Source organism: Diplotaxodon limnothrissa, linkage group LG18 (genome assembly GCF_057381915.1).
Source record: "Diplotaxodon limnothrissa isolate DT_005_m linkage group LG18, D_limnothrissa_male_GT1.1, whole genome shotgun sequence".
Taxonomy (NCBI): domain Eukaryota; kingdom Metazoa; phylum Chordata; class Actinopteri; order Cichliformes; family Cichlidae; genus Diplotaxodon; species Diplotaxodon limnothrissa.
The window spans coordinates 35,224,573-35,252,249 of NC_140613.1; the positions used below are offsets into that span (position 1 = coordinate 35,224,573).

Below are 27,677 nucleotides of genomic sequence, written 5' to 3' on the forward strand. Positions count from 1 at the left end.
ACATGAACCAGGGAGACCTGTGAAGAGGCAGGCTTTGTTTTTCTGCACGTCTGTTTTAGACTGATGACTGATTGATTGTCATCCAATCAGCTGACCTGCAGCACAAGGACCAGGAGATGCTGGAGCTCCTGCAGGAAAGAGTGACTTTATTCTGTGAACTGGCAGAGGTGACAAGTGGCCAGGAGAGCCTGCAGCCTCCCATCACTCGCTACTTGTTTAGGGCTGACACACCACAAGCTCCTCGTGCTGAAAAACTATTACTGGATGCCACATCTGAGGGTAACTATCCACGTTTCATATTAGCATGCTTCACATGTGAAGGTGAATATCTGATCCAACTCAACAAAAAAATAAATAACTGTTTTTGTACATAACTTCACATAATTTTAATTAGAAGTATGAGTAAAAACAAACATTTTGTAGCAAACAAGAATGAAAATATTTACTACCCAAACTCCTACATCCACTTTTTCTCCCTGAATTTTTTCTGAAGTGACCGTGAGCTGTCACATAGTTGAGGCTGAGGCTAAAGCTTCAAGACTGAAGCCGACTTTAGTGGACATGTAGACCGAGGGAACAGAGGTGATGAGGTAGTGCTGGGTAGGTAGGGCTGATGGCTGTGGATTTTTCAAAAACCAAGGTGCCTCTGGAAATCAAGATAAGGAAGTAAGTGAAGGTAAAATCCAGGACTGAATGGCAGAAGCTGGATGAAGCGGTGAGGAAAACTGTACTACAGTATTTTATGTATCGTCTGGAAACAGACTGAATGAGCAAGAACTAAATGTACATCAAATAAGAGATAGAGAGGCAAAGGCTTACAGTGTGCTGTCTGCTGTGAGTAAAGAAAGTGTGTTGAGATGGAAGGAGTTTGATGAGCTGATCAATAAAGAAAATGAGAGCGAAAGCAGGACAGATACGGCAAGTACAGAGGATCATTGTAAGTAAGTGTCACGGTACTGGGCCATGTGGCCCAGGGTTTAAGTTCTAACGCTTGTTTTTGTATCCACATGTGTAGTTTAACACATCTAGTTGTTTTCTAGTTTGCAGTTTAGTCCTTGGTTTCTTAGTCCCTTTTGTCATCTCTCCCTGGTCCGTGTGTCTACCTGTCATGTTTCATGTCTCTGGTTAGGTTAAGTTCATGTTCTATCTCCATGTCTATGTCTCTGTGTTTCCTGTTTTATTTTGAAAGAGTATGGTGTTCTTTGTTTATTGTAGTTAGGGTTACTCTCCCCTGTATTGTCATTATGTTTCCTTCTAGTCAGCTGTGTTCTCATGTGTCTCCACTTCCCCAGATCACCTCATGTGTGCATTTAAGTCCTCAGTCTTCCTTTGTTCGTCGCTGCGTCGTCTGTTCTACTTCCCCCATGTTACGCCAAGATGAAGAGTGGAAGGCAAATGGTCTACATGATATACGTGTGGAGGAACTGAGAGGATGTCTGAGGAATAGTGAACTGGTAGCAATTTTCAAAACAAGGGTGATGAGCAGAGCTGTGGTAACTACAGGGGATAAAGTTGATGAGAAAGGAAGAAACTTTAGCAAAGAGTTGTTGAAGTTAGGTTAAGAAGAGACGCGACGACCCTTTGGAAGTTAACAGCTGTTTTGGCCATATCGAGCTCACTTACCATTGACTGACGCACTATATATACATCTGACGTGCTGCAGTTTTGACACAGAGAGGAGATCAAACACAAGACATGCAGGAGGAATCAACATGGGAACAGAAAAATAGAAAAAGATGTAAAGTTAATAGAAATATGTGTGTGTTTGTGTTTGTGTGTCCTCACAGTGGACAGGCTGAGTGAACTCCTTCTGGGCTTCAGCATGGACACCCGCCTTTTGTGCCATCACAGCCACATGGAGGTGGTAGACTGTAGTAAGTCAGCGTTTCAGTCTCTCATTCATGATCATCTTAAGTTTGACTGAATTAATTATGGATTTATACATTAAGAAAAATAGTAACAACCTATAATGTGGCACTATCAGGCATTAGTTAGGTATTAGTAAGTGCTTTGGTCATCATTTGGAACACAACACTCCTATTTAGTATGTAATGTATGAATACAGATATAAATGTTCATTCTTGATTAATAAGCTCATAATGTGTTCATGGTAACATTTCTAAATACATAAATAACAAAGTATTTGGACGCCCATTCCTCTATATAATGATTAAGATGATTAAGATATGAGCTCATTGTTTGTGAGGTTAATAGAGGTTTTATAAATGCTGGTTTCATAGTGTAATTCATGGTTAATTAAGACAATTACTATTTGTTAATTGTGAAGTGAAGGTTATTTACGTCTCAGCTATTTTCCCAACAGAGACATGACGCAGACAACACAGAAAGAAGTACAGAACATACAGATGCAAACATAACACACCTGAGGTTTGCACAATAATGCAGGTTTGTAGGCGGGGTTTAAGAGGAAGATGCACCAAGGAGGTGGAGCCACAGGACAGCTCAACTTGAACATACAAAGATTTCTTCATTTAACATAAAACATGAACATTGTTTTTACAAAACAATAATAAATCTTTCACAGAGCTTCACAAATACGTGTATACAATATAAAGAAAGGGTCCATCATATTAAACTGGTAATGCAGGAAAATGTCTCTGGAATGTTTGAGACTTTGGAACTTCTTTAGATCGTTCCCGAGGTTCAGCTTTCGTCTGGTTTGTGGTCTGTTAGCTTTAGTGCAGCTGAATTAGACTAAATAGCGGTTTCACACAGGTGAACAGCTTAAATGAAAGAAGTAAGGACTCCACCTCCTCCTCATTCAGTGAGAACTCAGAGCAGCTCCGTGGGGCGAGGAGGAGATCAGGTTACGAGGTGGTTCTCCACCATGAAGGAGAATCCCAAATCAATGAGCGTTATCATGGAGCCTTGATTTCCCTAGCATGTTACTGCACTCAGTCAGTAAATACTGCTATTTAATGGCCACATAAATCTGAATTCTCAAAAAGGTGCATGAATTCATGGAAAGTAGGGGAGGGGCTGGTTGCAGTAAGGGATGTGATTGGGTGATTTGGTGTCAGTAATGAAAATGAACTGCTGTCAGTGCGATGTGCAGCGGGTCTTCATGCTGCTTACTGGACAGTATAATTACAACGACAAAGGAAAGAAAATATGTGGACACATCAGCCCACATGTGCACTGGGCCACCATCCAAATACTCGGTATGCCAGATTACCAGTCCAGGCCTGCTGGTAACTGCCTGAATTAACCATGAATTATAATCTGAAGTATTAAGAAAACCTTTAAAACACTCAGTCACTGATTTACACTAAATATACCATGGGCGCCTTATGAGTGAGCTTTTTAGTCTAGAATAAACAATTATATCCACATTTATAAATTACATACTAATGAAGAGTAATACTTTATAAATGATGAATTAAGCATACTTACCTTACTAATGCTTAATAGTGTGACATCATTATAAAGTGATACCAGAAAACTATGTTACAACAACAACTTAGAATTACATAAAAAAGCTTCTGTTTTTTTTAAATAAAGGTTAAATTGCACATATCGCTCCAAGACAAGTACTGAGTGTGTTTTGTCTCTTCTCAGGTGACCAAGAGCTGTTGGTCAATGGAGCCCAGCATTTTATTGCAGCAAAGGTGAGGACAAAGAGTTGATGATGGGAAAGGGTTTGGAGGTGCAGTTATGGAACTGAACATGATCTCAGATTTGGTTTGTGTTGCATATAGTAAAGTTAACGGGACCGATGAGTCATTTTGTCCAGAGACTTTTATTTTATCAGCAAAACTAGAGTTTAATTTTCATCTTTGACATCAATAATGTCAGTAAGAATTTAGCTTTCAATGTCAAATTCAAACTTTACTTGTGTTTAGTAATTTCATTAACTGCAAGTATATCTCTAATAATCATATTTTAATATCAGCACAGCAGGTCATGTATTGTATGACCTTCATTCTTTTATTTTCGAGCCACTATAGATATTTCGGTATAGTTTTTGATGAATACAAAAAGCTCTCCTGTATAATAAAGACAGGACAGAGTGACTCCAGTTCACACTGAAGTCACTGGACTCTTGTTTTAGGGGCGTCTGTGTGTCTGTCCTGATTTGTGGTGGTGGGGGACGTGAGTGGATGTTGCCTTGCAGTGTTGAATGGTGCCTGGGATACTTGTGTTGGTAGGTGCTCCTGGGTTGGGTGTGGGGTCTGGTGCATTGGTGCCTCGGGTCCCCTGGTTCCTTGTTAGTTCTGTCCCTGTGTGGGCGTGTCATGAGTGTAACCATCCAGGTCGAGCTGGATCTGTGCGGAAAATCTGAAATGTTTCTCTGAGTTGGTGAACTGTAATAACTTTGCTTCAACTGTTTTCACTCTCTGCTGTCTGTGGAAAACGTTTTTGCCTAATAAAGGAATGCACGAAGCGACAAGACAAGTCACCGCTAATGGTAAGTAACTTTTAAAGTATGTCTGTTTATTTAAAGTGCATTTAAAACAGAAGTCAGTAATAAGTATGCTGCTCGTGTCTGACAGGAGATCTGCCAAAGGCTGGTGAATCTCAGCGTTTATCTTCATGCACTCCAGGTAAGTCGGACTTAACCTGCCACAGCACTCCATACACCACACCACATGTTACAGACACTGTGTACGAGGTCACCTTCACCTTAGTTTTGTTAAGTTGATAAACTTTAAAGCTTGTCTGAATGCCAATGTTCTGACTACATGTAGTTTTTGACTACGATAAAACTAACATGATTAATAACTACATTTTATAAAAGCATGTCTCTGAGGGGAATTAGTTGACATAACTTAACTCAGTATTTCCTGTTCACTTTTGTAATCCTCTTTAACTAAAATTCCTGAAAATTATGTTACAAACCTTTTAAAATGAAGGCAGGCAACTGCCACAACTGCACTGAGTGCTGTTTAATTTAGCAGCTTCAAGAAATATTGAAAATAATTCAAACAAACAAATGAAACAAACTAAAAACAAGGAGCCAGAGTCCAAAGCAAAGCCATGAAATGTTCAAGAACACAGTAAACAGTTCTGAAAGGTTCAGGGGGCCCAGAGGTCGACAGCACAACAGCCCTAAACAGTTCAGTTCACGAGGCCGACTGTGCGAAAGGCAATGGCGGCAGCGGCGCAGGTGAAGGAGGTCTGGAGGCCGGCTGTGCGGCAGGACCAGACAGGCGACGGCAGGACCAGACAACGGCATGGAAGCCGCAGATGGTGGCGCGGCAAGCGATGAAGGCTGGATGGGCCCCTCGGACCCTCCAGCGGGAACAAGACTTACATTCTCTGAATCAACCGATTCAGACAGAATAAATCCTCTGAGTGAAAAACAGTCTTGCTCACAGTGAAAGAAATTGCAGAAGGTTGGGTTGGAATGCTCGAGTGGAGAGGGCAATAAACATTCACTTTCTCCCATGAATGGGGTGTGCTCAGTCGTTCTGGAGTGGCGGCGTTGTGAACGCTGTTTACTCCGGGAAGGCGGTGGGTCGGGCCACAAACCCTCCAGCTGACCGGGCTGCAAATCCTCTGGCTCGTCATACAGGAGCGGTTCTCCAGAACCTCCAGCAGAAACAGTCTGCGGGGTCCATGTTCTGGTCGCGATCTTCTGTCATGTGAAGGCTGTGTGCAGGCAGTAGTGATGGCAAGGTGGACCCAAAAGCGCAGACTCAAAATAAAGATTTATTTCTACATGACACAACTGGCTACACTGGCTACACTGGAAACACTGGAAACACTGGAAACTAAACTGGCAGGCAGAAGGCCGGACCACACAGCATGGAGGGATGATAGATCATGACACTGACCCAGAAACACAGGGCTTGAATACACAGAGGGAGCAGTCAGGGAATGAGAGACAGGAGGGAAACACAGCTGGGACAAATCAGGGCTGACGAGACAGGGGAAGCAAAACCAGATACATTAACATCAGACATGGACCTTCAAAGTAAAACAGGAAACATAACACAGAGACATGGACTTCTCAAGGGGACGCAGCAGACAGGGGAGACAGAGCAAGAAACACAGACAGAAACCAGAACATTAAGAAAGAAACCAAAAGACTAGAAACAATAAACAATAAGAATCAAAGTACAATAGTAAAAAAAACCTTCAAAACTCTGCGTCAACGACCCAGGTCTCCTAACACAGTACCTGCTTGGTAACATTCACATCAGGGTGTGTGGAGATTAGTTTGCACTTGTGTTTAGAAGTGCTTGTATGAGTGGGTGTGTTGTCTACAGCGCTTTGAGCACTCCGGGAGAGCGCTCTATAAGAATCAGTCCATTTACCGAAAACATTACTCTCAGGAGTGTCTCATCCAGTTATTGCTATAAAAAAGTGAAAAGAACAAAGGACAGTGTGACAGGATCCAGCCTCAGAAGTTTCTTCCTTGGGCAGTTTACCAGCTTGCAGACTGTCTTCAGAACGAATGCAGTGTCGTTCAGTCCCAGCAGACAGTTGTAGCAGTGCAGGTGTTGTCACGGTCAGTGGGAGCTGACGGTGTGTAGAGTGACCCAATCTCAGACAGAGAAGAAAACGGGACTAAGGTTTAAACAAACAGCGAGATGTTTATTATGGCTGGTAAGCATGAATACAAAAACATAGCCACAACTAACTGAAACCTAAACTGGGAAAACTAAATAACTATGGAAACTGTGGCGAGAGACATGAAACTGAACAGGTTCATGGGACCATGGAACTGTGAAATAAACCCAACATGAACCTGAGCAGTTAGATCTCTGTGACATGACGTGAAACCAAACAGACAACCTGACACAGACTGAACGCACACAGGAGGTGATCACGGGAACACACGAGGAAACAGCTGAACATAAGGACACCACAGGGGAAGTAAAACAAAACACACTGAACATGGAGACTCCTGACTCTACAAAATAAAACAGGAAACACTGAGAGACGTAGCCATGACAACACGAGCCTGACATCATAAGACATGCAGACATGAGACGCATGAGCTCACACTTAATAATCACACTTCACACTGCAATCTTGTGCTGCTCAAACTTGTACTGCTGCTCACTCCTGCCACTTTTTTATGTGCAATTAATCACTTTTCTATTTCTCTCTCTTATGTCTTTCTGTACATTTAGTGCTTAATATTTCTTTATTTATACATGTTTTGATTTTTTTCACAGTAAAAGCTAAACTAAAGCTGATCCGCAGCAGTCTTTTGGTGCTTATTTGGTCGACTGGTTTGAAATATTTGTAAATAAAAGTCAAATCTACCAGAAACAAAGAAGCGAATCCATCTTTACAAAATAACACAACTGTGGAATCTTTCTAAAACATCACAACACAACAGACACACTTCATATTTGACTCTGTCACAAACCAAAAATATCTGACACTGGATTCTCCTTGTAATATGACAGGGTGCTGTTATTAAGCAAGACTCAATCTTGGAGCTGTTACTGCAGCAGCAGGGCACCATGTCTCCAAGTGAAGTATGGCGCCCTCTGTTGCGAGATGGAGGCCATCGGGAAGCCACTGTATTGTCAACCATAGGAGAACTGGCGCTTCTGCAGAGACAACACAGCCTGCTGCAGGAAGAGCTGCTGAGACTGAGGGATGCAGAAAATCGGTTCAAAGACAGCGAGAGGGCCCGGGCTGAGCTAGAGAGGCAGGTCCGACAAATGAAAGCCACCAGTGGGGTTGCACCTGCTTCTCAGCGGTATGGAGAACAGGCCTCTCAGGTAAGTTCAATTACTTATACTGATATAGTATAATAGGGGCAACAAGGGGCGCCAAGACACAGATTTTAAACAAATTTTAACTCCATGGAGGTCAGATCCTTCTGTCATGAACAGAATCATGAACCCACACACAGAGGACACAGGGAAAAGGTCACACAGGTTTATTTACAGAAAGTTGGAACAACGCTACCAGGAGATGCAGGCCATCCATGGGAGTACAGACCATCACATATGCTCGATCAGAACAGACAACGAGGATAGCTGTGAAAAACAAACTGACTGGTAACATGAACAGAACAGACACACTACCTCTGGCTGCTGATCTGGTGATGACTGAGCTAGGTTGATAACCGAACGCGGAGCAGATAGTTTGATCTTTGGAAGTTAAGCATTTGACAAAGAGGCAGAAAAGCCAGAAGAAACAACCTCTGAGAGGAGTAAAATAAACCTGGTGGTTGTTATAAATCAGCTGTGTTTTCTGTACCCATTACTCATGTTTCTTTGCTCTTTCCTAGATGTCTAAGCCTTTGTCAATGCAGTCAGAAACAGAGATGTCTGGAGTTTATAACATGCAAGCCAACCAAGATTCTGTTCACCAGTCAAGCCTGCAGCAAGTCATTGACCTAGAGGTATATGTGACGTCAGATGATGATGACGATGGGACTGCATCTGAAAGCTCCAAAGGTTAGGTAACAGACAGACACGACGTGACCGACTGCTGTCTATGTATCTATATCTTTCTTGTCCATTTACCATTTCTTTTGTTTTTGGCACAGCGGTTTCTCAAGTGACAGCCCAAATCATATTGAGTGTTAATTGAAAAATAACAAGTTGTTTTTTCTGAAAATAATTTAGTTATTGTGTAAAAAATAGTAATAACTTTTCCTTACTAAAGAAAACTAGAATGTTTGATTCTGTTCATCTGGACGTTTTCAGTGGGAGAAACGTTTCATCATCATCAGGTGGCGTCTTCAGTCTCAGCTGACTGCAGGTTTCCAACCTTTAAACAGGACATTTGCACAATGACTGAAACCAGCAGCACTGAAGGAACAATGAGCTGGGAGGTCAGTTCCTTGATCATTAATATCCAAATTGTCATGATCATTGATCAACAACCATGAGTCCCATTCACAGAGAGTTGGGGAATGGCTGCAATCACAGCATTGTAAGATGGTGACAGATGCACCCTTAGGCCCCTCCTCCATTCAGAGATGGTCTTTCCCTTTTCACATAAATGGCCTCCTTGACTCTGCCCTCAAACCAGCGCTCCTCCCTGTCCAGGATGTTACATCCTCATCATTGAAAGAGTCCACTGGCCTGTAGGTGTAAATAGACTGCAGAGTCCTGGCCTGACGAGGTGGCTCTTCTGTGATTGCAGCCATTCCCCAGCTCTCTGTGAATGGGACTCATGGCCACTGATCGGTGGTTGTTGATCACTGGTCATGACAATTTGCATACTAATGGTCAAGTTACTGACCTGCAGTCAGCTGAGACTGAAGAAGTCACCTGGATGAGTGACGAAACGTTTCTCCCACTGAAAACGTCCTGATGAACAGAGTCAAGCTTTTGGGATTTACTTACCTGTATAACTGAGCATCAGGACAGAAATGTTACAAAACACTTTCTGACAAAATAACTTTATCGTCATTTGTAGATGTAACTAAATGTAACTAAATGTAACTAAAAAAATGTACCAAACTGCTGATGTGGTTTGGTACTCCTAATGTTCCCGTTTGATTTCTTCCATTTTAGTCTAAGCCCTTCTCCTCAGCAACCAAATGCAAATACCACACTTAAGACCTTTTACTGTACTTGGTTGTCTGATTAGGATATAAAGACATAGCTACACCGTTTCCCAAACCATTTACTTTTTGATTTCCCAGAAAAAAGATGGGTTACATGTTTACACTTAGCTTTTTATACAACAACCCGCAGCCAACTTGCCAGTCCAGAGGTACTCCCCACAATTTCCATGCAACGTTGCAAAGCTGTATAAATCCGAACAGCTCCACAACATTCAGAGCTTTAAAGAACTTGGGTGACTCCAGAAGTCCAGCCACCAACGAGTTTATTGACTGCCTTTGTATCCTCATCCCTCATTCCTCAAACAAAACACATGAGCTTTAATTTGATTTGTTCCTCCCCCCGTTATGTTTGGATACTTGACACTAAAATACTGCACTGTTAAACTGATGTTAGAGGTCTGAATTTATATTTGTTCTCTTTTTTTCAGATCTTCACGATATTCCAGAGGAGATCTGATCCTGGCATGTTTTCATTCTGCTAATGACTGTATGAATATATTTGCTCATCTGAAGTCTTGATATTTTTGATCTGCTTTGTTTTTGAGTAGTTTGTGTTGACGTGGCAGTGAGTTTTACATTTAATCACACGTTGCATGATAAACTTACAAGTATTACAACTACTAATGTCTTAATGAAATTTATCAACACTTTACCCAAAGCTCTTGGACTTGGAAAAAACACAAAATATAAAATAAAATTAAAAAAACAACTATAACTTAAACATTTTACAAAATCAATACTAACCATCAAACGGTCTGACAGCGACTGGATCATTTCACCTGCTTTTTCCATCAGTAAGCTGTTGATATATTAAAGTTTTGAAGTTCATGCATTAGGTGCTGGCAAATGATGGGCTTCGATTGTAGATACACAGCACTGTGTGTTCGAATGTTGTGTTGAAATTCTTGACGTGATACTTCGGCCTACAGTTTGATCCCTACTGTGACCAACAGCAAGAGGAGGATGCAGCACATACATGTTCTGGTTTTTCATGTTCTGTGTGTCAGTCTATCTTCTGTTGCTCTGTATTATCTGCAGTATTGTTCTTTCATTAATTACTAACCCATGTGCCTAATTGTTGTAGTACTTTGATGACGACACAGTTGTATGCAAAAAGTACTTGTCTCACATATTAACTACTAAGTAACTAGATCAGTGTTGAACTTTTTCTAGCAGGTATCACAACTCTAAATCAGCGCTCCCCAACCCCCGGGCCACGGACCGGTCCGTGAGTCGTTCGGTACCGGGCTGCGAGGGTTGAGGCTCGGGAGCGAAATTTATGGTTTTCAGCGTTTTTATCGTTATTTTTTTAAATCGTTTTTATCGTTAACTCGGTTTCCCTGGATCTTTTCCTGTGTTATGAATAAATCTTCTTTTTTTGGTACCGATACTGGTTTTATTTTGTTGTACTTATCTGCAACACCTTAAAGGCCGTGAAAATATTGTCGGACATAAACCGGCCCGTGGCACAAAAAAGGTTGGAGACCGCTGACCTAAATGTTTTCTGAGTGTTTTCATTTTGGATTTAGGAATTTTCAGCCACTGTTCACGTTCTGAGATGTTTTCGATGATCTTTGCATGCAGAGCATGTTTACAATCTCTCCAAAGATGATGTTCAGGTCATGAGATTATGAGGACAACTTTACGTCCCTCAGCTTCTGTTTCTTGAAGACATTTATGATAATTAAGGGCTTTGGGTAGTTCCCCCTATGTTGAAGTCAGGCTTTCATAAATGTTACTGCAGTGACTGATTACATGACATTTGCACTTTGTTTTTGTGGAATCTATTCTTCCCCTCACGGGGGTGCAGACTATATCCTGGTAGGTAAAAGTGTTCAGTTCTCACATCTTCTGTGTCCAACAGGTGTTCCAAAAAAAAGCCAGCTTATTCAAATCATGCTTTGCAGACTTAAGACAGGATCAGTGCCATCATCAGCACCACCATCTGACTAACTGTGGTAGCCAAGACAGTGGAAGCCTTTTCATGATCACACTATATGATATGGAGTTAAAGGAACAGCTTTTTTCTCAGCATGTGTGCATCTGAACAGATTTTTTCTTCTTTTCTTTTCACCTACAGATGTCAGTAACAGTTTTCGACCACCTTTACAAGTCCTTATTTGGTCCAGATGCATAATTAAAGTTTAGACATTGTAGAAACAATAGTGACTTTTTAAATGGTAATTTATGTGACTGCTGCATGAGATATACTACTGTCATGTCTTTGCCAGAAAAATCAACCGTATTTGATCTGACTTGCATAAAACTGCAAATATGCAGTGAATCTGGATGTAAACTGATTTGAATTAGTTATAACTAATTCACTGGGTCAGCTGAGATATAATTTAGCACATCTATCGATTAAAAAGACAGGATTTGCAACATTTTGACTGTAAACAATGGTCAAAAGCAACTGAGAACAATGATACTGTATGTATGAGAATGTATGAGATAGTAGCATCAAAGTGTGGATTCATTGCAGTGTTTGCCTGTTACAATATAGGGTTGAATGCAATGTAAGCCAAAAACAAGGACTGTAATTACTTTTGCACACCCTTTTCCAATTGTGCTATTTGTATTACTACATAAAATATATAACCTGAAATATATTCTGGTGTCAATTATTTTCTTTATTATATGATTTCTCTTTTCTGAGATTGGTTTCCATGAACTGCAGAAATAGCAGCCACAAAGTAGCGCAGGTGTCCAGATCTGTAGCCACAACCAGGAAACCATTTGTTAATACAACCCCAGGAAAGTAAAAATAATGTCAGCTCGGCATGTTCAATGTTCTCAGTGCATAAGGATTCCCTCTCAAGATGTTTGTATGTGTGACCTCTGTGCATACATCTGGTGTGGGAAAGCCACAGGGCCAAGCAGGTTAGACAGACCCAGTTAAACAATCAGAGCAACACCTCATATACATACTGTATGCTCATATTTACACTGAAAGGTAAGCGGGGACAAGTTCCCCTATAATCTGCTATAGGTTCCACCATGTGCTCCTCCTACTTTCAGGGCCCTGGCCATCAGAGGATACACCTTTGTTTTTTTGTTTCAGATCAATTTTCCCAAATGAGCAACTCTGGTAAGCTCTCTGTAGAGGAGTTGCCTCCAATCAAATTTGATCAGACTCCCAATCTGACCACTGATTACATAGCTACATGTCATCCTTCAACCGCTAGCTGTCTATGTGGTGCCCAAAAACCAATGTGGGCATTAAAGATAACTGATCTGGTCTTATTAGGAGAGTTTTTGTCATTCCACTTTAGATGGTGCAGCTGTTATTTATAGAAATAAGGATTAATTTATTAAATCAACACTAAGTAAAGACCAGGAATTAAAAGTTGTAGTCTTACTTGGCTCTCTGCAGCTCCCTCCTCCCCCCATAGCCCCAAAACACCACATAGAGCTTTTGTCTGTTCTTAGACCACCTGAGATAAAGCAGCACCAAAGAGCAAAACTATTAAATATGAATTATTAAACATCAGGAGACTCTCTTTATGATCATCTGTTTTGAAAAGACTTTAGAATTGATCAACATATTGATTTATTCTGTCTCAAAACATGTGGTTAAGTTAGAGAGGCGAGGTTAAGATGGTTTGGACATAAGAAGGAAGGACTGTGGGTACATTGGGCAAAAGACCCTGAATGTGGTAGGAGGTTAAAAAAAACACAAAGAGGATTTGTGGATGTAGTGAAGAACAATCTGTAAAAGATTTGTGTGACAGAGGAGGATACTGGAGATGGGGTGAGATGGAAGGCGATGATCTGCTGTGGTGACCCCTGATGGAGGAGGAGGAGTGTTATTAGAATAAAACAAATGTGGCTGCAGCAGGACCCTTAAGACGTCCAGCTGTCATTTTCATGCTCTCAAGACCATGACCTGGGTGACTGTAAAGTTCCAGCTTATGTAACTCAGCTTCATACAAAATCCCAGCATTTCAATCAGATTCAGGTCAGGATTTTGACCTCCCTCTCCCCAGCCACCTCCTCCAGCTTATCCGGGGGAGCACCAAGGCGTTCCCAGGCCAGCCGAAAGATATAATCTCTCCAGCGTGTCTTGGGTCTGCCCCGGGGCCTCCTCCCGGTGGGACATGCCCGGAACACCTCACCCAAGAGGCGCCCAGGAGGCATCCTTGCCAGATGCCTGAACCACCTCAACTGGCTCCTTTCGATGTGGAGGAGCAGCGGCTCTACTCTGAGCCCCTCCCGGGTGGCTGAACTTCCAAGAGTCCAGGAGTTCTACGTGGCCTGGTTCTGAGGGTCTTATTTTCTGTTACTGGCTTCCTCTTTTGTATCGTAGAAAGCTCCATCTCTTCAGCCATCAACGGTCACGATGGGACATGTCTCCTTTCCTGATGTTGAGAGCTTTGCTTTTACACTCAGCTCTCTCTTCGCCACAACAGACCGGTACAGCGTCCGCATCACTGCACCAGTCCGTCTATTGATCTCCCGCTCCCTTCTCCCGTCACTTGCGAACAAGATCCCGAGATACTTAAACTCTTCTACTTGGGGCAGGAACTCGTCCCTGACTCGGAGTGGGCACTCCACCCTTTTCAGGCTGAGGACCATGGCCTCGGATTTGGAGGTGCCGATTCTCATTCCCACCATTTCACATTCAGCCGTGAACGTTCCAGTGCAAGCTGAAGTCCGAGTCCTGCAGCCAACAGATGTTCTCCAAGGCTGACTGAAATATCGCTTCAGGGTCTTTGGCCATTTTTGTGGTTGTCAGAATGTCAGATGTTTCTGGAAGCCTTGGTTTGTTTGCCTGTTTTTTCATTAGGCTTATGTTTTTGGCTAGCTTGATATTGATTTCTCTTTCTAGTTTTATGTTCCTCCCCTCACCCCGTAGACTTCTTTGGGATGTAACACACTGCATGGTTTTGGATCATTGTCCTGCTGCAGAACCCAACTTCAGCTTGACGTCATGAACGGATGGCCAGACAGTCTCGTTCATGCTTCCATTTACCACAGTGAGTCTTCCAGGTCCTCAGTCAGTACAACAACCCCGGGCCACCACCATATTTTGGTATGATGTTCCTATTCTGAAATGTTGTGTTACTTTTACTGCAGATGAATGGGACACACACCTTCCAAAAGGTTCAGCTTCTGTCTCATCAGTCCATAGAGTATTTTCCCAAAAGTCGTGGGGATCATCAAGATGTTTTCTGGCAACACTGAGACGAGCCTTAATGTTCCTTTTGTTCAACAGTGGTTTTTGTCTTGGAACTTTGCCATGCAGGTCATTTTTGTCCAGTCTCTTGTTTTTATGTTGGAGTCATGAACGCTGTCCATAACTGAGAGAAGTGAGGCAAGCAGTTCTTTGGATATTGTGCTGTTTTTTTGTGACCTCTGGATGAGTCGCAGGATTGTGACATGATATGATTCTGAGAGCCTTTTGGTCTACTCTGCTTTGTCAGGCAGGTCCTATTTAAGTCACCAGGCCTGTGTGAGGCTAGAGAAACTGAACTCAAGTTTCCAAAGATGTCATTCACCACTGTTAATTTATGTTATAAAATCACTGTTTCACACAGGACCATATGGGTTTGAATATTTTAGCCTTGATATTAAACACCTTCATTTATAAACTGCATTTTGTGTTTACTTGTGCTATTTTTGTCTAATATTTAAATTTATTTGATGAAACATTAAAAACAGGAAATCAGGAAGATGACAAACTCTTTTCCACACCACTGTATGTTGTTTAAATGGGCTTCCTGTTGAGACTTTTATTGATTTATTATCATTTCTTTTATTTTATTGTGTCTTATTGTATCTCTATCATGTTTCTGGGTCAGTGTGCCCAGCAGTTTCAGTTTTTTAGACTTTCAAGCCTGTTGATTGTCGGTGTGTGTAATGTTTGCAGTTGCTTCATGTATTTTTAGTGGCTTTGGTCTTATTCTTAGTTCCAAGTTGCTTTAGTCTTGACCTGCTGCTCGTATGTCCTGATGCCCAGCCCATCCGCAGACTGTTTCTCTGTTGGTGTCTCCTGATGTCTCATCTTCTGTGCAGGGGCAGCAAATTTTGGGGGGTGGCCAGTGCCCCCTGGACCTGCTTGGTGGTGCCCCTGCTTCTGTGAGTAAAGAGGAATTGATGGCAGAGACTGGCTTCTGTGGACTGTGGTCTGGTTACTTGATTGTTTCTCCATTTCTTGAACGTTCATATAATCTTAGTGAAATGAACATTTCTGTTTCTGATCAGATTGATGAAGGGAATGAGTTTTCTGTGGGAGAAAGTATAAGTGCATGTTGTGATATTTTGATATCATGGTAGCATTTACAGGATATTGTTTTATAGTGATATTATACAGGAAAACTGTTACTCAATAAGGCCCATTTACTAGTTGTTTTTCTCTTTCTCTGTGACCCAAGAATTAATGTGTAAGAATCACAGGATGGTACCAAGGTCGAAAATACCACAGAGATCACTTCCTTACTCCCATCCTCCCTTCTTTATCTCTTAGAAAAAGGCTCGTTAAAGGCCAGGTGGTTTGTTTCAGAATTCACTAATGATTTTTTCTACCTTAATGTATTTGCAATTGGCACAAATTGACCCAGATGATGTGCCAGATGTCACCAATGATGTTCCTGATATATATATATTGAGCATTAGGTTGTGAATTACTCCGTTATCAAAGAAGGGAATGAAGTTTTCTTATTTCTCTTTTTTCTTTTTCTTTTTTCTCTTTCTTTTCTTTCTTAGAATTTTGATATCAAGCTTGCTCGGAGGACAAGTTACGTTTATGATTTGTCTTTAGATTATGTTATTACATTCTGTCTTTATACTATGTTATCATTTCATGATAAAAGGAGGGAACTGTTGTGATATTTTGATACCATGATAGCATTTACAGGATATTGTTTTATAGTGATATTATACAGGAAAACTGTTACTCAATAAGGCCCATTTACTAGTTGTTTTTCTCTTTCTCTGTGACCCAAGAATTAATGTGTAAGAATCACAGGATGGTACCAAGGTCGAAAATACCACAGAGATCACTTCCTTACTCCCATCCTCCCTTCCTTATCTCTTAGAAAAAGGCTCGTTAAAGGCCAGGTGGTTTGTTTCAGAATTCACTAATGAAAGAACTCTGTACTCTATGTCTAGGAGTGTATTTCGCTGGGATGATCATAAATTGTAGCTGAACTATACAAAGGATACTTCTTTGCTCAGAGGGCAGGAAGACGCTTCCTTATTTGGTCTGTACCGGTTTGAACTGAGAATCTGCTGACACACGAACCTTTTTCCTCTATATAAACTGTTGTACTTGTGAATAAAGTTGAGTCAGTTTGGAATGACAACCTAGGACAGTCTCCGCGTCTTCTTGTTCTTCCAAACTGCTCCCGGTACTCCGGCCGGTACCGTGATTAACCGTTGATCATGCATGAGAATATTTTAATTTTGTTATATGTTAAAGGATGAACTCTGCTTATTGGTGCCCACGCCTTAGGAGGAAACTCGATCTACGGATGACGGAGATTTCCCTCAATTTGGTGTCAGAAGTGGGATCAGGCTGACGAAGGTAAATATGCGTCCGTATTATACCTCTCTCAGTGATCGATCCATAAAGAAACGGGATATGCTGACGAAGTTTCACTTAGTGATCCAGAGAGATACACTGACGACTTCCTTAGTCCCCGAATAAAGTAAATTAAAAGCAGAAAGACACAGGAAGTTGCCTGTTGTTTTGCGAGAAGTTGCTCGTTAAGTGAGAAGTTGCTCACCAAAAGGTGACACAGGAAGTTGCCTGTTGTCTTGAAACGTACGTTAAAAAGTGAGAAGTTGCTCACTCAGAGAAAGCTAGCAAATAATTAAATTAACCTCAGATGTGCCATCCTTCAAGTGTGTAAACTCTACGTAGAAGAAAAAATGAGTGTGAATGTGTCTGACGTCACGGTGTTTTTGTGCGCTGTGTAAAAATAATTGTTTTTGATTGTGAGAGCTGTGATACTGCAGATCACCAGCTATTTAAAAAAAAAAAAATACAAACAAAAAGAGAGAAAGAGAGATGTGTGTTGATTAAGCAGTGATGATAATAATGAACATGTCTTTAGTTTGTCACTTTCAGGTGAAAAGCAGACCTGAATCAATTTTCCACATGCAGCGGTCGGACGAAAATTTAAACAATAGTTGTTAAACAATAGTTTAATAATTGGAAACGTTCAAGCCAAGTTTCTGGCTGACTTATTTACAGCACGATCTGTCTCAAAACTCTCACTCTTACCTGGAAAAAAAACCTGGTCAGCAGCGGCAGTATCGGAGCAGAGGCTGCAGAAGCAATCTAACAAAGCACCAGAGAAGAAGAAAAGCAAACCCATCTTCCTATCTGATTGGATGAATTCCACGGAGGGGCGAGCAAGATGGCGGAATGAAGAGGAGTTTTTGTTCGAGCTCTTAGAACGAGACATTTATTTGACGTCTTTCTGGCTTTCGGGACTTTTTTGGAGATCAGCGCGCTAAGCTTGCTGGATCTGAGGCCAGGTTCGGCGGCGGCAGCATGTCGAAATGTTCAGAAAGGACTGCTACATGAAAGAAATGGACCCTTAATGATGCGCTCAACGTGCCGGCTGTGGTCGGAAAGGCTCCATCATAAACACGCCCTGTGCAGAGGTCCAAGCCGAAGAAGGTCGGCCCCAGCGTGGGCGAGTTGATCGTGAAAGCCGTGGCCGCTTTCAAGGAGCGCAACGGCGTGTCCGCGGCCGCTCTCAAGCAGGCTCTGGCTGCCGCAGGCTACGATGTGGACAAGAACAAGGCCCGTGTCAAGACCGCCTTCAAGAGCCTGGTGGCGAAGGGCACTCTGGTGCAGACCAAGGGCACCGGGGCCTCCGGATCCTTCAAGATGAACAAGGCTACTGAGACCAAAGCCAAGACGCCCGCCGCGGCCAAAGCCAAGAAACCGGCAGGACCTGCTAAGAAGTCGCCCAAGAAGGCAGCAGCAGCAGTACTTCAGCCACTAGCACGAAGTCAACCGCATCAGAGGACAATAGAATGAGAGTGGTGAGAACACAAATTTTGTTATTAAATGTGGGAAATCAAAATTTGGGTTAGCAAACCTGGGGAAAAGAAAACTGACTGCTTAAGTGGAAAATTGAGACGGAGTTTTAAACACTGCGAAAATAGAATATTCAAAATCACACACAAAAGCAGAACATGCATTAACCATACTAACGGTGTGTTCACACCGAACGCGATGGACGCGAATAAAACGCCCCAAACGCCCCTAATTTGACGCGTGTACATTCGCGTCTCAACGCGTGTCCAAGAAAAATCCATATTTTGACGCGCGTGAACCGGAAATGTGGGAGGAATGTGGGAGGGAGTTGTGCCAGACCGGTATCTTTGCAAGATGGCAGCTATCGAGCTAGCGCTTGAAGAGAGAGTCTCCCTTCTCTATGTACTGTGGAGAGCAGAGCAGCAGCGTAAAAGACGTCCTCGCCGTACCTGGGTCCATCAGGTCCTCCAGAGGCATGAGCAGTTTGGTGAGTTTCACCACTTGCTCCAGGAGCTGCGCCTGGATGACGGCCGATTCCAGCGCTATCACCGTCGGCCAGTTTGAGGACCTGCTTTCCCTCGTCGGTCCCAGCATCGCCCGCCTAGACACCAACTACAGACGCTCAATCCCACCTGCAGAGCGCCTGTCCGTCTGCCTGAGGTTAGTAAAACTATTTAATACGGTAGTCCTTTATTGATATCTGTGCTAATATGCTAATCCATCCAGTTATACACTGCTAACATGGATGTGCTATGCTAACAGTGAATGCTGTCGGTGTTTACTGAAAGCAAACTGTGGTACAGAAACGACTCTTTATAATATTTCTAGTGATACTCAGAAGGTCTCATCAAGTCCCGATTTAATTCGATTTATGCTGTTATCAGTGTTTGAATGATAGCATGGCTGTGGTGTCACATCAATGTATGCGCTCGGTGTTTGCTGATATCAAACTGTAGCATTAGGACCACTGAGTTAACCTTTGTAGTGATACTCACTCCTTTTTATTTAGACCTGGTTTAATTCTGGGATAGTTGAATATTTGTATATAATCCCTGCAGCTGTCAGACTCTATAACAGGGGTCACAGCCTTTATTAAAACAGAGTTAGATAAAACTGTGAACAGTTTGGTTCATCTCTAGTTACATGGTTCTATCTTGATAAGCTGTCTTATCACAGATTAATTTTTCAAAAATATTAATGATTTAAGCAAGGAAAGGGCTACATGTCAACACACAACTCTTTATTTCTATTAATGTCTTACTTCATTCCTACCTGATTGACATGTTTAGGAATTATGAGTGATTGGCTCACTGTAGTTGTGAAAGTTGCTACCAATCAAATTATGATATGTTAAAGTTAAAACAAAACACAACTGTTTTAGATATTATCTAATATACATTTTGTAATTATCCTTATAATTACAAAATGTTTTATGTAAGATTTAAGTTTTGTGATTTATATCTGACATCACAAAAGTATTTTGGAATTTGAATAATGTATTTTGTAACTGCAGTACACATAATACTGATTTTGAACAATTTTGTCCAGGTTCCTTGTCACCGGGGACTCCTTCAGGACCATCGCGTTCAGTTTCAGAGTCGGTGTGTCCACGGTGAGCCAGATCACCCCCCAGGCAGCGACGTCCATCTGGGACTGTCTAGTGGACGACTTCATGGCTGTGCCTTCACCTGGAGACTGGCGGTCCATCACAGAGGGATTCCAGGAGCGCTGGAACTTTCCTCTGTGCTGTGCAGCTCTGGATGGGAAGCACATCCAGACAAAGGCACCCCATATATCATATAGGAGACACACACATTGATATACACTAAATATTCATTTCATTTCTTTTTTGTGGTGCCCAAATTGATGCACCTGCTTGATTTTGTTTAAACAATTATTGCACACTTTCTGTAAATCCAGTAAACTTCTTTTCACTTCTCAAATATCACTGTGTGTCTCCTGTATGATATTTAACTGACATTTTTTATTGTAACAACCAACGATTTATACAGGAAAATAATGTCTATTAACAAGGTTGCCCAAACTTCTGCATCCCACTGTATCAGTATATTTTGTCATTAGTATAATATGAAATAAATTCTACATGTGTCAAGTTGTGTGCCAACATTTGCTGTGTAGTAGAACTGAGACATTAGTCATTATAAACATTTATTTGAAATAATATTAAAAGTCTCAAACAGAAAAACATTAAACATAAATATATAAAATATAAGAATTTACAGAGAGACAGGAATAAAAAGGACCAGCTGCTCTCCAGAGCAGGAACAAGGCTGAGGAGGAAATGCTCCATTGGAGACTGGTGTGGCCTCTTCAGGGACTCCAGGGTGGCCAGCTCCACCGCCGATGGACCGTCCTGGGACCCGTCCCTCATCTGCCTCGGAGCCGTCCTCCTCTGTGGGCCTGTAAAACAGCACAAAACACAAAGAAATGAGAAGGCTGCTACTAGATTTTAATTTCAACATTGAAAAAAAAAAACAAAAACAATAACAGGATATAATCAGATTGGTTGTAGATATTTAGTAAAGGTGATCACAAGGGAATCCCACCGACTAAAAAGGTATCAGTGCTTGCTGTACATATCTGTGGGTGCAGCAGCAGGAGCTCAGGGACTGGGGATGCTCTGCTGCAGAATCAGTTGGTTCTATCAATACAGTATTAAATGTTAACAGGTTGGATATAATAATCGTAGAGTAGACAGTGGTCCCTCATTTATTGCAGGGGTTCTCAGAATAACTAGCCCCTGGTCACAGTTCTCACAATTGATTCTCAAAGTGCAAACCTTTGTAGATTGCAAAACGTAAAAGTATTATTATGCCGCGGTTTGTCTTCATCTGCCCGCCACTTTCGTGCGCCTTTTTCCCTCACGGTGCAGGTGTCTATTTCCGAATGAGGCTCATAGTTATGGGTGTTTTTGTGCTGTTTTTTCTATTGGACGCGATGGTTATCAAAACCAAACGTGATAAATTTGGCAAGCGCAGGAGATTTGTCAATCAGGCTGCAGAATGCAATGCTGTACTGTGCAATAAAAAATCAGCGAAAAAGCAAAGCAGTGACGGATGAACAGCGGGACCACTGTGTGCTGTTTATTAATAAACAATAAAATATATTCCTAAATGACAACATGCATAAAAGCAGAACGGTATTTGTACGTCAGTGGGAAAATAGCGGTGGCTTGCTAGCTTTTGTGCGGCTTCCCCGGGTCAGTGAAAACTTTCAAAAGAGAAATGAATGAACTTACCAGGTTGCCCGATCTCTTCACATATCTTCCTCCAAGCTCGGTCCTTTTTATTCCTGTCTCGGTACTGAAAGCAGCTGGTGTTGTACAGCTCCGAGTTGTTTGCTACCGCATTGATTAGCCTTCCCCTCCATTGAAGTATGAAAGGCTTTGGCTGGATCTGCCCCTTTGACCTAGGTAACAGCCACGTCACCAGGCTCCTGATTGGTTGTCGCGGCGCGATTTGACGCTGGAGTTCAGATTTTTCCAACTCGAGCGGTAGACGCGAAACGCGCGTATGCACAAAATGCAACACAAAAACTCACGCGCGTGGTTTTATTCGCGAGTCAAACGCGCCAGACGCGCTACACTGACGCGCGTTTCACGCGTTTTGGCGTTTTCGCGACGCAAATCTGCTTCCGAATTTTCGCGGGACCCGCAATCGCGCGTCATCGCGCCTTTCCATTGACTTTACATGTAAACCTGACGCTCTATTCGCGTCCATCGCGTTCGGTGTGAACACACCGTAACACTCCAAACACAAGAGAGCTCATGAAGATTAGACAACATTTTAAGTGTGTGAGTCTGTTTATCATCTTGTCCAAGTCACCTCGTGTGATGCAAAAACCAGTGAAACTCATAGCACATTACATGCTCTGCTGGATATGCAGCTCCACAGACATGCAATGAAAATTAGCTTGTTATCTTTCATCAGTGTTAAAATAGTGTCAATTTAGCAGACACTTGTTATTAAATACTGAATTTATACAATGCAAAAAAAAAATATTCACTCTCTAGGTTGCAGGACAACAATTTAACTTTTGTGGAAAAAAAAAAAATCCTGGTTTGACGAATCAGTGATCAGACAATAAATTTAGTTGTTAAAATGGTAAATTGGGAGAAGCTTCCTGCTGGATTAATGCAGCATAAGTAATTTACTGTATGAGGGAAATTGTCTTTTGTGATAATATTTTGAACATGCTTTTCTGTCGTCCTGTCAACTTAGTGGGTTAATAGCTGATATGCAAATTAGTTGATCGGTTCTTAGATTAATGAAAGGTGATTGAATTTTAGCACGAGTGAATGAGATGTGTTGGAGTTTGTGTGTTAAGTGGAGACTCTAAAACACTGAGTTTCCTGTTTGATGTGCGAGTGACTTTTGTATTTAGCTACACAACTTTGAATACGTCAGAACAAACTTTTTTTTTTTTTGTGAAAATTGAATAAAATAGATCTGTGGTTTAAATGAGTGAAGAGCACAGACCTGGTGATTAAACTCATAGCTAATATGACATTAGGCTTATGTTGTGAGTTGTGCAGCTGATGGTTGGTTTGGAGTGAATCTAGCTGATGATTCTTCTCCTGTTGTGAAGTTGATGAGGAGTTTGTGTCATGACTTAAAGGCCTTTTTTATTTTGATACTTTTACAGTGCACTGAAAGTTTTGTTTGATAATCTCTGTTATTTTTCATTTTTATCTTTTGAACAAGCACTGATTTTGTTTTCTTTAAGCAGATCTGCACGTCGGGAATTAAAAGTGCTAAACGTCGTCGAGAAAATTGTGTCAAGTGAGTTTTCTCCACATTAAAATGGGCTCTGGAGAAAGCTACTTATTTGGGACAATATTAAATGAGAGTCCCTGTCCTAAAAAGGATTCAGCGATGTAATCCTATCTAAAGTTCTTTTTCTTTTATTGAAATGACGTCATTTTGCTGAAAGTGGAAACTAAATGCGACGACAGGTTCCACTATCAGCAAAGAAAGAATGAATGAATGTATGAATGGAAATAAAGAACAAACTGACTGACTGATAGAAGCTGACAAGACTTGACCACGACTCAAGGTTAACCTCCACCTAGACAGGACAAAAGGGTGGATGAATTTATCTGTTTTTTGTTACAGGAGCAGAAAGATGACAGCAACATTCGAGGTTGCATGACGATTTAATCTTTTAAATGCCATTTTCTCTGTCTGTGAATTTACTATGTGTGTGTCATTCACTAACTTGCGCAGCGCTAACATTTACATTTCTTTTTACAGCAGATGATTAATCATGTGTTTGATCATGTGGTTTATGAGAGGATTAGTTAATGTTTTTCTACTATAGGATTTCTGGGTTTATATGTGTATGACATTCTTTCCACAAGAAGGGTTGGCTAACTTTATGGTGTTTTTATGGCACCTCTGGAATGTGGATGGCCGACGCCTGCCCACCAGGATAATCAATGTGCATTGCTAATGTTTGTTTCTCTGAGAATGCTGTGGAGGATTTGGCAGAAACGGACAAGTGACATGAGTAAAACAAATAAGGGGTTACGGTGTTTATGGAATAGTTGAAGATGGGCTATTGAGCTCATGGTGATAAAATGGGAGGAGTGACATTGTTTAAGGAAAGTCACAGATTAAATTGTGGAATAAATTGGGATGATTCATGATTTGGGACAAATTCTGGTAATAATAGTGATTTAATGATTTGAGAAAAACCTGAATATGACACTTGTCTTGCTGATGCTGAATGTTTGTTACCCTTGTGATATACTTGTTTATAAGTGTGAAGTTTGATTTTTTTTCCAGATCTTGTGTATGCAGGCTCCTGGTGGAGCCGGTTTTTAAGACAGGGATCCAGGTTTGGTGAGTTGACGCATGAGTGTCCATGCGTCAAGAGGTGGGGTCCAGAATTAACATTAAACAATGTTTACTATTATTGTTGCAGTGATTTGTGTGATTAGCCGTTTATTTACAAGTATTAAACCTATGCAAGTGGTGCATCCAGGTTCAGATGGGGCTTTGATGGCCTATAAGTGAGAGGAATGTTAGGTTTTGTACTGTTTATTGTCATTTATGCTTAGAAATATCCATATATGCTTAGAGTTTATACTTAGTTGTAGATTGGTAGAGGTTTGATCCTTGATAGTCTGCAAACTTTGTGTGTATTAGAGAGCACTCTGGAGCATGGGGGAGTTTGTGCCTTGTTTTATTGTTTTATGGTAGGACGTAAGTGCCATTTGCTTAGGCGAACTCTTGGCAGGTTTGGGGAAGTTATTTATGGGGTCACACTCTGACCCCACAAACAAACACACACACACACACACACAAAGATCCAGAGGGGAACAGCGTCACTGAAGGCGATTGTCCGACTATGTTTACAATTTGGCAGAAACACTGAATAATAACTATCAGAAAGTTTGTCTTTCTCAGCCTCTCCCCTCCACAGTGGAGACCAGGAGATGCGGTGTTGGTGAAGTCGCTAAAACCAAGGAAACTCGGGGAGGCCGCGCGTTTTCCAGCCCCCAGACTGTACTGGCAGTGACGAACAACCAGCATCCTCACAGACGGACAACCTCAGTCGATTCACGCCAGCAGGGTTAAGACCAGCCCAATCAGACCATCTCAGGCGTCGGATCAAGCAGACGACGACACCGGCGAGCCAGCGCCCGGATCCAATAGATACACACACGCAATCACTGATTAACACACAACGCCTGAAAGAGCCAAGACTCAGAGAGCTCTTTGATCCTTCACGTGAACAACAGCAAGGTGCAGGACAAGAAAGCCGAAAGTACCACATGATGTCTAATCTGATAAAGCTAGACTCATTCTATTTTGATAATGGAGAAAATGAAATGCCCATTGTCATCATACGATGCTTATTTAATGTCTCTCGAACCTGGGACCAGGCCAGAAGACGACTGAAGAACTGCGTTTTTTCTTATATATTTAGGTTATTTATCATATCTATTGCATTACTTTTAGGTTTTTTCTACCTTAATGTATTTGCAATTGGCACAAATTGACCCAGATGATGTGCCAGATGTCACCAATGATGTTCCTGATATATATATATTGAGCATTAGGTTGTGAATTACTCCGTTATCAAAGAAGGGAATGAAGTTTTCTTATTTCTCTTTTTTCTTTTTCTTTTTTCTCTTTCTTTTCTTTCTTAGAATTTTGATATCAAGCTTGCTCGGAGGACAAGTTACGTTTATGATTTGTCTTTAGATTATGTTATTACATTCTGTCTTTATACTATGTTATCATTTCATGATAAAAGGAGGGAACTGTTGTGATATTTTGATACCATGGTAGCATTTACAGGATATTGTTTTATAGTGATATTATACAGGAAAACTGTTACTCAATAAGGCCCATTTACTAGTTGTTTTTCTCTTTCTCTGTGACCCAAGAATTAATGTGTAAGAATCACAGGATGGTACCAAGGTCGAAAATACCACAGAGATCACTTCCTTACTCCCATCCTCCCTTCCTTATCTCTTAGAAAAAGGCTCGTTAAAGGCCAGGTGGTTTGTTTCAGAATTCACTAATGAAAGAACTCTGTACTCTATGTCTAGGAGTGTATTTCGCTGGGATGATCATAAATTGTAGCTGAACTATACAAAGGATACTTCTTTGCTCAGAGGGCAGGAAGACGAGATACTTAAACTCTTCTACTTGGGGCAGGAACTCGTCCCTGACTCGGAGTGGGCACTCCACCCTTTTCAGGCTGAGGACCATGGCCTCGGATTTGGAGGTGCCGATTCTCATTCCCACCATTTCACATTCAGCCGTGAACGTTCCAGTGCAAGCTGAAGTCCGAGTCCTGCAGCCAACAGATGTTCTCCAAGGCTGACTGAAATATCGCTTCAGGGTCTTTGGCCATTTTTGTGGTTGTCAGAATGTCAGATGTTTCTGGAAGCCTTGGTTTGTTTGCCTGTTTTTTCATTAGGCTTATGTTTTTGGCTAGCTTGATATTGATTTCTCTTTCTAGTTTTATGTTCCTCCCCTCACCCCGTAGACTTCTTTGGGATGTAACACACTGCATGGTTTTGGATCATTGTCCTGCTGCAGAACCCAACTTCAGCTTGACGTCATGAACGGATGGCCAGACAGTCTCGTTCATGCTTCCATTTACCACAGTGAGTCTTCCAGGTCCTCAGTCAGTACAACAACCCCGGGCCACCACCATATTTTGGTATGATGTTCCTATTCTGAAATGTTGTGTTACTTTTACTGCAGATGAATGGGACACACACCTTCCAAAAGGTTCAGCTTCTGTCTCATCAGTCCATAGAGTATTTTCCCAAAAGTCGTGGGGATCATCAAGATGTTTTCTGGCAACACTGAGACGAGCCTTAATGTTCCTTTTGTTCAACAGTGGTTTTTGTCTTGGAACTTTGCCATGCAGGTCATTTTTGTCCAGTCTCTTGTTTTTATGTTGGAGTCATGAACGCTGTCCATAACTGAGAGAAGTGAGGCAAGCAGTTCTTTGGATATTGTGCTGTTTTTTTGTGACCTCTGGATGAGTCGCAGGATTGTGACATGATATGATTCTGAGAGCCTTTTGGTCTACTCTGCTTTGTCAGGCAGGTCCTATTTAAGTCACCAGGCCTGTGTGAGGCTAGAGAAACTGAACTCAAGTTTCCAAAGATGTCATTCACCACTGTTAATTTATGTTATAAAATCACTGTTTCACACAGGACCATATGGGTTTGAATATTTTAGCCTTGATATTAAACACCTTCATTTATAAACTGCATTTTGTGTTTACTTGTGCTATTTTTGTCTAATATTTAAATTTATTTGATGAAACATTAAAAACAGGAAATCAGGAAGATGACAAACTCTTTTCCACACCACTGTATGTTGTTTAAATGGGCTTCCTGTTGAGACTTTTATTGATTTATTATCATTTCTTTTATTTTATTGTGTCTTATTGTATCTCTATCATGTTTCTGGGTCAGTGTGCCCAGCAGTTTCAGTTTTTTAGACTTTCAAGCCTGTTGATTGTCGGTGTGTGTAATGTTTGCAGTTGCTTCATGTATTTTTAGTGGCTTTGGTCTTATTCTTAGTTCCAAGTTGCTTTAGTCTTGACCTGCTGCTCGTATGTCCTGATGCCCAGCCCATCCGCAGACTGTTTCTCTGTTGGTGTCTCCTGATGTCT

The 27,677-nt window shown here is 41.6% G+C and overlaps 3 protein-coding genes across 3 annotated transcripts in view; all 3 read left to right on the plus strand.

Annotated features, from left to right (window-relative positions):
• Positions 1-9,976, plus strand: part of arhgef2a (Rho guanine nucleotide exchange factor (GEF) 2a) — a 39,624-nt gene extending 29,648 nt beyond the window's left edge. The window contains exons 16-23 of the mRNA XM_085377883.1: positions 91-279; positions 1,788-1,874; positions 3,580-3,629; positions 4,394-4,429; positions 4,515-4,565; positions 7,386-7,706; positions 8,222-8,390; positions 9,940-9,976. Coding sequence (XP_085234009.1) covers positions 91-279; positions 1,788-1,874; positions 3,580-3,629; positions 4,394-4,429; positions 4,515-4,565; positions 7,386-7,706; positions 8,222-8,390; positions 9,940-9,968 — 932 coding nt within the window. The 3' untranslated portion in view covers positions 9,969-9,976. The remainder of the gene's footprint in view (positions 1-90; positions 280-1,787; positions 1,875-3,579; positions 3,630-4,393; positions 4,430-4,514; positions 4,566-7,385; positions 7,707-8,221; positions 8,391-9,939) is intronic.
• A 7,007-nt stretch (positions 9,977-16,983) lies between these two features.
• On the plus strand, positions 16,984-18,506 carry LOC146614074 (histone H1.5-like). The gene is made up of 2 exons (XM_085378619.1): positions 16,984-17,016; positions 18,123-18,506. Exons 1-2 carry the CDS (start codon positions 16,984-16,986, stop codon positions 18,504-18,506), a joined length of 417 nt encoding a protein of 138 aa, XP_085234745.1.
• A 318-nt stretch (positions 18,507-18,824) lies between these two features.
• LOC146614075 (uncharacterized) lies at positions 18,825-20,688 on the plus strand. Its single transcript, XM_085377921.1, has 2 exons — positions 18,825-19,166; positions 20,055-20,688. Exons 1-2 carry the CDS (start codon positions 18,907-18,909, stop codon positions 20,323-20,325), a joined length of 531 nt encoding a protein of 176 aa, XP_085234047.1. The 5' UTR covers positions 18,825-18,906; the 3' UTR covers positions 20,326-20,688.
• The last annotated feature ends 6,989 nt before the right edge of the window (positions 20,689-27,677 follow it).